The 10,760-nt window shown below is 43.0% G+C and overlaps 1 protein-coding gene across 1 annotated transcript in view; it reads left to right on the plus strand.

Annotated features, from left to right (window-relative positions):
* Window positions 1–3,815: 3,815 nt before the first annotated feature.
* The window catches only part of PKP4 (plakophilin 4), a 38,495-nt gene continuing 31,550 nt past the window's right edge, over window positions 3,816–10,760 (plus strand). The window contains 1 exon segment of the mRNA XM_031063725.1: window positions 3,816–3,944. Within this exon segment, the coding sequence (XP_030919585.1) occupies window positions 3,816–3,944 (129 nt within the window).

Raw genomic sequence — 10,760 nt, forward strand, 5'->3', positions numbered from 1 at the left:
TTCTCTCAATTTCTTACTCATACCAGATTTCAAGGCTCTCACAAAGCCTCCTCTTGCTATTTCCTGTTATAAGGTGAAGATGAGAACCTGCCTTGCCTTTGTGAGTTCCTGTCCTTAAGCAGCATCCCTAGACAGAGCTATAGGGGGAGGACGGGGCCCTGGAGAGCTTCTCCTGCTCCCTCAGTCTCCTGTGCTGCCACCCGAGCCCACGGGCCTGGCAGGAGGGCGGGGAGGGGGCGAGCACTCTTGTTTATTAGCTCAAGTGTGTACCTAAGTGTTTGTAGGCTCAGAGCCAACAGTTATTTAATGTTGGAATCAAGATTAGAAAATCAGTAACTTTGCCAAGAAATGTGTTAATTGAAGGAACATCAGTTGAAACAACTGCCTATGTGAAAGGGTGTAGGTCTGTGATTACATCTCTTAACACTGAGATAGTTGTATATTTAACACTGACACCTTCACTAATAATTAATTTGATTGGTTTTTATCCGGATGTTTTTATTATATACTCAATACTGGGCAGATTTTCTGTTCCAATGAATTAGCACACCTTCCAGCCAGCTCAGAGGGATGTTTTCTGGACTGATTTCTTACAGAAATCTGCTGCAGATGCACTGAGAAGTTATTCACAGTGTTGGGGTGAGAAGAGAGAGAAAAGCCAAATTGAGATTGTTTCACTGCTGTATTTTGTACTTCTCTCCTGGAAATCCCAGACAGGATCCCTGCCCAAGCAAGCACTGCCCTGTTGCGTGCAGGTGGAGACAGTGGGATACATGGACCAACAGGCAGCCCCCTTCTGAGAGAAGGGCAGGTGTAACTTGTGAGTTTTTGAGACTTGTCCTTTAGATTGCTTAGCAGATGTTTCTAAATGAAGGAAAGGCTTGATTGGGTAGCTTTATTACTTGATATGCTTGCAAATTTATCAGGTCATTTAGAAACCCAAAACTCTGAGTTATAGTCATAAAAGAACTATGGTAAGTGATATAAAAAATCAGATGACACATGGAATTGTGACATGTATTCTGTGCTTTGGGTTCTTACTGCTTGATTAAAGAGTTGGTTTTCAGAAGTAAAACTTTGAAAAAACAATTTCTATTTTCTAAAACCGCAAAGCTGTGCATTTGACTTTTCAAAATTCTATTATACAACTATTAGAGGTTGTTTTTTATTCTGCTTGCTTAATTGCTGTTTAATGGGTTCTGTAGAAATGGTCCTTGAAGCTGTAGTTGTGTGCCCACCTGACATGCAGCTTGTGATAGGCTCAGTGTGGCAGCCTTTGTATCTGCAAGCTGGAACCAATGAAAATAATGTTTCAAAAATAGCCAGATAGGTCTGCTTATTCATTTGTGGCACCTTGGAAGTCAAGTAGCATTTAATGCTGGCTTATTTGTTGAGAGCGAGTTCTGTTCCAGTTGCAGTTGATGGAGGTCCCTGCACACCCACAGGCCCGGAGCTCGGCTGAGCACGAGGAGTCCCTGCAGGAGCTGCCCTGGGTGATGGTGCAGGGCCGAGCCCTGCCCGGGGTGCCCCAACTGCGCTGGGGCAGGAGGGAACGCTCACCGTGGGGCAGGAGGGAATGAATGCTTGCCATGGGGCAGGAGGGAATGAACGCTTGCCATGGGGCAGGAGGGAATGAACGCTTGCCATGGGGCAGGAGGGAATGAACGCTTGCCATGGGGCAGGAGGGAATGAACGCTTGCCATGGGGCAGGAGGGAATGAACGCTTGCCATGGGGCAGGAGGGAATGAACGCTTGCCATGGGGCAGGAGGGAATGCTCACTGTGCGCCGTGGGGCTTGGCCATGAGGAGGACAGCGTGGCATGGTCCTCACAGTGCCATGTCTGTGTGAGGGGAGACCCACGTCTGTGGGGAGGGGAGAAGGCGAGGGGAGCACCATGTGTGTGGGGAGAGAAGGTGAGGGGAGCGCCATGTCTGTGGGGAGAGAAGGTGAGGGGAGCACCATGTCTGTGGGGAGAGAAGGTGGGGGGAGCGCCATGTCTATGTGGGGAGGGGAGAAGGCAGCAGAATGGCTCTTGGTGTTCAGGTGTCCTTGTGCAGTCCTGACACAGAGACCTTTGTGCAGTTTCTTTTGCCTGTTCCAGATGATAAGTGTGGTGTAGATGTATGGTAAGAATGGGCTGTTCACACAGGCTCATTTCAGGGTATGTATAGGGCAGCCTCCCTGTGCTTCACCTGCAAGGTGCTGAGGGGAAAAGTCCTGCCGTGCTGAGTTATGCTCCTTCTCTGATGTGTTTGGGAAGCAGCTTTTCTTTCTCCATTTGCAGTGGTGGAAACTGGTGGGTGACCAGGCTTCTCCACCACAGGTTGCCCTCAAGACTGCTCCACTCCCTCTCATCACTCATCTCACCTGAGTTTCCCCAAAAACTCTTTGAATCCCTCAGTGGCTGATGTAAAACTGCACATGAACCATGTCATGAGCTCTTTTAGCAGACTGGAACAGAGTAAAGACCCGTAATAAGTAATAAAGACCCTGTGCTAGTGAACTCATGGGCCCAAGGAGGGGCCATTCCTCTCACAGCCTATATGCTGCTGTGCATAGAACGAAACCACTTGTTTTTACACCATCACCTCACCTCTCCATTAGCAGCACAGGGCTCCTTTGACAGCACAGGGCTTTGCTTTTGCCTGGGCTCTGCATTCAGGGTGAGGGAGAAACCTCACAAGAGGCCAGCAATCCCAGGAGAGATCCCTCCAGGGTCAACTCAAGTCCCCTTTCAACCCTGTCAGAAACATGCAGCTCTGCAGCACAGGTGTGCACTGATCCTGTGCATTGCCCTGTGCTCATTCAGGGGCTCATGGCTGATACAGCTCCACACAGAGGGGTCTCATGGGTCCGTTCCTGGCCTTGGAGCCTGTTTGCAGCCTAAGCATCTCCTCACCCTTTGATAATGAATGGAATGGGGAAGGAATCTGTTCCTGTTTGTCTGCCCTAGGAATATTGGGTGAGTTTGTTCTGAAAATCTAAAATGAAATATGGATTACTTCTGACATTAGACCTCACAAGCTTTTTTTTCTGAAGGAAATTAAAGCGTGGTATCTGTGTAGCAGCTTTATGAATGACACTTACTTGCTGTTTTCAAAGCGTTAAACACACTTCGTAACTATCTCTGTAATATTGGTTAATAGTGACTTTGATAATTGAACAAATTAATTGCTCTTTTCCATGGATTGGAGTTCTTAGTGTGCTGCCTCTGCAATAACACAGCTTGGGATTATTGGACGCTAATCCTGTCAGTCCTTTCCACACTATCCATAGCCCGGGGCAATTGCTTTAACTTCAGCATTTTAATTTCCTCTTTTGCAAAAAGAGCATTAGAAGCATTGCTCCCATTAAGCTTTTATTACCATAATTAGTCTCTTCCATAGTTTGTTCCTGACAGCAGAGCATTCTGCTGTTATGTGTCATTCTTCTGTGCCGAAAACTGCATGTGGTAAACTTGTACTGATCCTGGGTGTGCTTAGTAGTTAACGCTAGTATTTTTCATGCATGTTGAATTGTGCTAGTTTTATTGACCACCACAAAACAGTATTTTTTAAAATAATCTTGAAGCATCATGCAGCGTGCTTGCTCCTGCCTAACCCTTGAGTTGTGTGGGTGATTCTGGTCTCCATTTGTGAAAGTGAAACACAGTCACACAACATAGATTGAGTAATGCAAAGTTCTCTGCTAATTTAGTTAAGTTTGGAAAGCTTCTAGAAAAAAATGAATATAATTCATAGTCCTGCAAACTTGGATTTTAAACATCACTGGCTGAAAATGTAAACTATATTAAAATCTTGTTATTGCAGGCAAAATGCCAGCCCCTGAGCAGAGCCCAATGGTGGAGGAGGGGCTGCCGCAGACAGCGCAGGAGGCTTCCACAGGCCCAGGCATGGAACCAGAGACTACTGCCACGACCATTCTAGCTTCTGTAAAGGAACAGGTACCTGCCTCGTTTTCAGCAATTCGTCAGTTCCGAGTGTGTGTGGAGTTAACTGCTGTCTCTTACTGCACTGCTGCAACAACCATGGCCGTTTGTTTCTCTAGCATGTGAGCCAGTGCCACCATAGTCTATTTCGTGTATCGGTTTTAGAATCTGAATATAAGGGGTTCAGTTACTGCATTAAACAGAAGCATCATTCTGGTATTCTGTATCCCTTGGAATGTCTGCACTGCTGTTATAAGTCAGACTGGAAGTGCAGGTTTAGTGGCAAAGAAAGAGAAAAGCTAGTGTAGATTTGATGCAACGTTAGAATCCGTCCTTGTAAGTCCTGCAAAGCCAAGTGTTCAGTGCTTAAGTCCTGCACATATAGATTGGGTATGATTAATTGTACTTTATTTTAAAATGGTCTTTAAACTCTGAGTTTGTTTTCAGTTATCAATACCAAGGTATTAATACATTTTAAATCTGTAGTACATTTATGGGTGTGTATCTAAAGCGATAATTTCTGCAGGAAAAATAAAATTGCATTTGCAATCAAATTCAGCCTTAATTTGTAAAAATCATTCAAGTGGAAAATATAGCAGTTCTACAATGAAACACTCCAGTTAAAGTTTTTGTTGTTTTTTTCTTTTTTAAATTTAAGGAACACAAAGAGAGAAGGGATACTTTGGCTTTCATTGTATCATACTGAGAAATAATGATCATCTTTGTTGCCTTTATACACAAACACAACTGTTACATCTGAACCTCAGAATAAATCTGCTTTGCTGTCTCTGTTTTGGAGCTTCCTTGAAGATGAATCACAACTTGATTCAAAATGGTAGCTTTGAATGCAAACAATATCATAGTTCTTATGTTGTCCCATATAAACATTTTTTTAAAAGGTGAGAATTAGGTTATATCTTCTTGATATCAACATTTTTCACACCCATAATACCATATTGTTAAAAATTTTCTGCAGGATGATGAAATTTGAATCTTAATTTTCATGCCTAAATTAATAGTTTCAAAAGTAATTTAAGGTGACAATAGCAACCCTAAAAATTTCTCAGCAGTGTTAAAATTAATATTTACATTTGCAGTGTGCAGGATATCACTGCCAGAGGCTCTTGCAGTGTGAGAAGTCAGCCAAGAGTTACAGATACCTTCAGTCCCCTCAGTCCCCTTTCTCCAAACAACAGTTTGCCTTGTGCCGTCTTAGCCTGTCACAAATGGCCGTTAGGACTCATTTGCCTGAAGTATGTTGGTGGAGGCTTTAAGGTGGTGCAATTTATTACTGCAGTGTGCAAGGAGTGTGCTCATGGTGTGGCTAAGCTGCAGTGGCAGTGTCAGAGCTGGGCTCTCCAGGCAGGGATGCTGTGCCCAGGAGCTGCAGTGGCAGTGTCAGAGCTGGCTCTCCAGGCAGGGATCCTACCAAGTGAACAGGCAGGGCAGTGGTGTCAGGAACAGCTCCAGGCATGTGTGTGCACTAAAGGCTTTTGTTAGTGTTGCTTTGCCTGCCCAAGCAATGTTTGTATCTTTTTATTAGTCCTAGAGAAAAAATTATAATGGAATATTTCTTTCTTTTGAAAAGGAGGTTAAAACCTCTTCCTCTTTCCATTTATAAAAAGACTATTAAATATGTTGCTATTACATAACTAAATTCTGATGAAAGCTAAAAAAAATTAAACAGTCATTTATCATCAGTGTTGCACAAAGTTCAGAATTGGAGCCCTGCTGTGAAATGGACAGACACATAAAATGAGTGTGAGGGGAGGAAGATGTAAATTGTCCTTCAGTCTTGGAAGTGATAATATGAAAGAATTAAGAGCTGAACTGCTGCTTTCTGGTATTTTTTCTGTTGATAATAATTAAGGACACTGACATGTTCAACACCCTTCCTGTGTGGCAGAAAGCCCAGAACAGAATATTTCCAGTGAAGTTCTTCACTTTATTAAGCTTGAACAGAAACTGCTACGCTGTTTGCTGTTTCCCTTGGTACAGGAATTGCTGCGAGGTGCCGCAGGTCAGTGTTTGTAAAATAGAGCTGCCACACCCTGACCCAAGGACTTCAGAAACACTGCAGTGGAAACACAATCAAGAAAAACCTTTATTGTTATTTGTCAATTGGGCAAGATTTTAACTTAATAAAAACTTTTAAAATTACTACAGTAGTTCTAAGATAGATAAATGTGTTCAATTACTTCAAGCTTTCTGCCATAGGCACGAGAAGATAGTTATGATTATATAGAAAGTTGCACTAATTAGCCCTTGAACCCTACCAGCTGCTTCTAAAAAAAGTTCCCATTTGTTTCCATTTGTTTCATTTTCCTAGGAACTCTGGTTTAAAGCTACTATTTTACCAAATTGGAGTGTGTAGTCTAAACTCTGATCAGTTTCTCATTGAGTCAGGTGTCAGACAGCTGGGTCAATATCCCTTGGTCATGTTTAGGAAAGGAACGTTTCAATTCACTCATAGCGTTATAAAATAACAAGCAGAAGAGGTGTAACCTGTGAAGAAATTTAGATCACGATAGCTTTGTGCTTTTCTGACAAAGTCAAGATCTGTTTTAAAGTGAGTATGAGCCCAGGTGGACAAGAAAGCCAAAGGCACCTGGCCCTTGTCAAAACTTGTGTGGCCATCAGGACTAGGGCAGTGCCCTCCCTGGCCCTGCTGAGACATTTCTAGACCTGGGACCAGTTTTGTGTCCCCCAATATAAGAAAGACGTTGAGGGGCTGGAGTGTGTCCAGGCAAGGGAACAGGCCTGGAGAATTCCTGAGGGAGCTGGGAAGGGGCTCAGCCTGGAGCAAAGGAGGCTCAGGGGGCCCTTGTGGCTCTGCACAGCTCCTGCCAGGAGGGGACAGCCGGGGGGGCTTGGGATCATCCCAGGGAACAGGGACAGGAGCAGAGGGAACGGCCTCAGGCTGGCCCAGGGCAGCTCAGGGCGGGCACAGCAGGCATTGCCCCATGGAAAGGGGGCTCAGGCATTGGAGCTGCCCAGGGAGGTTTGCAGTGCCCATCCCTGGAGGTGTCCCAGGAATTCTGGAGGTGGCACTCGGGGCTCTGGGCTGGGCACAGGGTGGGCATTGGGCACAGCTGGCACTCCATGGGCTGGGAGGGCTTTCCCAACCTCAGGGATTCTGTGATTCTAATAGAGGAATTCCTTTTTGAATGCATGAGAATCCCAAGACTAATTGTAATGAAGCTGTAACATATTTTCATATTTTTGTCTTGAAGTAAATTTGATGATGGATTTTGAGTATTTTGGTTTTTTTGTGGTTTGTTTTTTATTTTTTTGTTTGGGGAGGGGATTGTTTTCTATGGGTTTGTTTTAGAGGGTTGAGATTTTTTTTCCCTAAAACATGAATTTCCCTTCTAAAATGTTACAAGGCTTCCATACTGTCATGGGTAGAAGTATCTTAGGAATTGCTGAAACAAGTTTTAAATAAAAGTAAAACATGTCTATACTGCTGAATCCAGGGGGGTTCTGAATCCTGCATAGATGTTTAGTTGAGTTCTGTAGGGAATCTCTTATCCAAGTTAAAAGTAAATTGAGTATTTTCATACTAAAATAACAATTTATTAGAAATTGTTGGGGCAGGATGGTATTTTGGGGGGCTTGGAATGTAGGGCAGCTAATTGCCAACTGCTCCTTGTAGGTTTGTGAAATCATTGCTATTTTGTGTGGTCAAGCTGTATACTGCTGGATTTGGAATGAACTGCTGCTGAATTGACAGGATTAAATGGGGTCATTTGGAATTGTGAATTTCATGCTTAGCACATTATTTTTCAGTGGCTGGGCTGAGAAAAGGTCTTGCAGGAAACACCACTCATCAATGCAGTTTTCAAAAGTAACTGGAATATCCTGATTTTAATGTCTCTGCTAAGACAGAAGCACTTGCAGCAGTGACTGTTTTTTTAGTTTCTTCTTTGGTCTAGCTGTTTGTGACACTTAGAGATGGGCAACTCTTCACCTTTTCTTTAGTAAGTAGGTGACAGAGTAAGAATGACTGGATATGCTTTCAGATGAAAAATACTTGGGTTTCTCTACATGTTTTTCTGGAAGTGTTGTTTGTTCAGGACTTCAGCAAAATTTTTTCCTTTTGTGTAAGTGCATTGAACTGTATCGTATAAATAGAGAATGTGCACCTCGCTTTTTTCCTTCATTATTGTTTAAGTACAAAATTTTACATTATTTTTGAGATGCTTTTTATAGGGTCTGGGAGCAGGGAGCAAACCTCTGTTTTTCAGATGGAAACAGAAGGAAGAATGCATTCTGCCAATTTTTTATTGCGTGTTAAAACATCTTTTTGACTGAGAACTATTGATATTAAGTCTTGGAGATTTCTTTACAGTTCAGATATGTAGTGCTGTACATTCAGTAGTCTGTGTAGGCATGTCACTTCATGGAGATACCTGAAAAGAGACTTACTAAATGAGCTTCCAGTAACTGGGCACAAACTTTGAAATTCTGATTTGCATGCATCTAGTGATCAGTTAGGTGATAAATGTGTGGCAGTTCTGAATTGAAGGCAGTACTTTTTGTTGAATGGACTCCCAACTTTGGCATGAGTGAAACAAAAATCTTGGTCAACATTTTGTGAATGGCTGGAAGAACTGGGGTTTTCTTCCAACTCTCTTAGTGTTGTGTTCAATTGCATTGGTCACTCTTGCCTACTTAATCCTAGAACTTTGAGGTTTAGAGTTTCTGCTGTTTACCAGCATTTTATTTTCAGTGAGTCAAGTCTGAGATGTCAACTTCCTGAAGGTTTTACTCCAGAGTAAATTTAATGCCGCTGCTCTCTCAGGTGAAATAGCTAGCTCATTTCCTTAATCAAAATTCTCTGTACTCCTTTATCCATATGATGACCCAGAAGTTAATTTTACTCTCTCCTTTGTACTGTTAGGCTTCAGAGGAGAAACTCCCCTTGAAAAAGAGCCTATGTGGAGTTGTGGGGGCCTCTGACATATGCTGGAGTATTGACACCTTGTGTAGCACACTTGGTTTAGATTATCAGCTTGTGTGCTCAGCAGCGACTGACCCCTGGTGCCCAGCTGGCAGAGCAGTACCCTCGGCTCCAGCCCTGACTTGAGCTGCCCGAGTGCTGTCACAAAGCTTCCAGAGAGGATGTGTCAGAGGCAGTCCGGGAATGCCTCCAGTGCCATTCTTCCCTCCTGCCACTGGCAACAGTAAGCTTTTTATAAAATGCTAAAATTTTGATCTCTCATCAGCTAGAGCAGCACTAAACTGTTGTACCAGACTAGTGAACAATGCATGCATAAAAGTATTAAGGGCTTTAATGGTCTGCTGCTGTTGAATACAGAGTAAGTGTGACCAGCCAGTAATTGTAGCTGTGTCATCTCACATCCTGTAATCTGTGATTCTCTCTACACTGTCCAATTTTTTGTCTTTTGTCTTCTGTTTTGGAAGATACTGAGATACTGAAAGCATGCAAATGCACTTGTGTGCGTGAGTAAACTTAATTTTTACAGAAAACATTAAGGTTGCTCTAGTATGGTTAGTTAGAAGTATAGGCTTTTTCTGCAATAGGTTATGGTTGAGAATTTAAATATTGGGTCACTACAGTATGACATCCATTTTGGAAAATACAGTATTCAGTGTGGGTTTAAGTAGTCAGTTGCTTGATCTAGCTCTGAATTATGGCAGGAAGAAACAGAGAACTTTGCATAGATGAGTGCAAGAGGTTAATATAAAGGAAGGTATAAATCAGCTTCTGTTTCGTTTGTCCTCTTCTTTGTTGCACATTTGTATCATGAAAATATCCAAAATATAATAGCCTTTTCTGTAGCACTGTGTGAACTTTCACAGGTGATGGAAGTTTTATGGCTCTGCACTGTGTTTACAGTTGAATAGGAAATAGTAAACACAAGGTAAAAATATTCCTCTCAAATGCAGGCTACACTTTCTTAGATGAGTAACTTGAGCTATTGAAAGAGGATCAGCTCAGTTGTTCAACAGACAATGCTTTTGTGATTAGAAAACATTTCATAGTTCAGCTTACAGTTATGCTCATAATGTTTTGTAGGCAGTGACATTTAGCATTTGAAGCAAGTTACCATATGCCAGTGTTACTGCAACTGGGAATACCAGCCCATCCTAGTCCAGTCTCTTGCCACAGCGGCCACTGAGAGCTGGTCAAGTCAAGAAGCTGCAAGAGATGCCTTTGTTTGCTGGAGGCCTTGTCTCCCTCTGATGTCCAGCTGCCCAGTCTGGGTCTGGCTAGCCAGGCATGAACCATTCAAAAGGAATCTATGACTTCTCTTCATTGCTTGTGCAGTTGCTACTGATTCGAGCAGAGCTGTCAGTAGAAAACCTTTTGCTAGCCACCTGAACCACTGTTTGTTTAAAATTGTTTTTCCAGAGCTCCTCAAATCACAACAGGGTGGGAAGGAAGTAATTTTTATTTTTCAGTGTGGTGAATGTAGATTCCTTATTCTCATCTATGTTACTGAGGGATAAAAGTTCTCCATTAACATAAATGAAAAAGGTGAATCTGCAACATGGTATCATGATAGGATGCAGATAGAAGGCACAGAATTGCTCCCAAACTCTCTTTTATTATCCAACGCCTGCAACAGGAGAATGGCAGTCTTCATGGTCAGTTGTGCTAACAGCATTCCCATCACTTCCTTGTTTTCAAATATTTGCTGGTAAGAGGCCAGCACCGTGGTGGTTGTTGTCCCTTGCCCTGGAGCCACCAGGCTCTCAGAGACACTGAGCTTTTACATGGAAAGACGATTCAGCTGCTGAGATTGGTGTAGCTGGCCTTGCCTGTTCCTTGGTGCAGAGAAATGTCAACCCAAGTGAGATTCC

This window comes from Geospiza fortis, unplaced genomic scaffold (assembly GCF_000277835.1).
Source record: "Geospiza fortis unplaced genomic scaffold, GeoFor_1.0 scaffold193, whole genome shotgun sequence".
NCBI lineage: Eukaryota > Metazoa > Chordata > Aves > Passeriformes > Thraupidae > Geospiza > Geospiza fortis.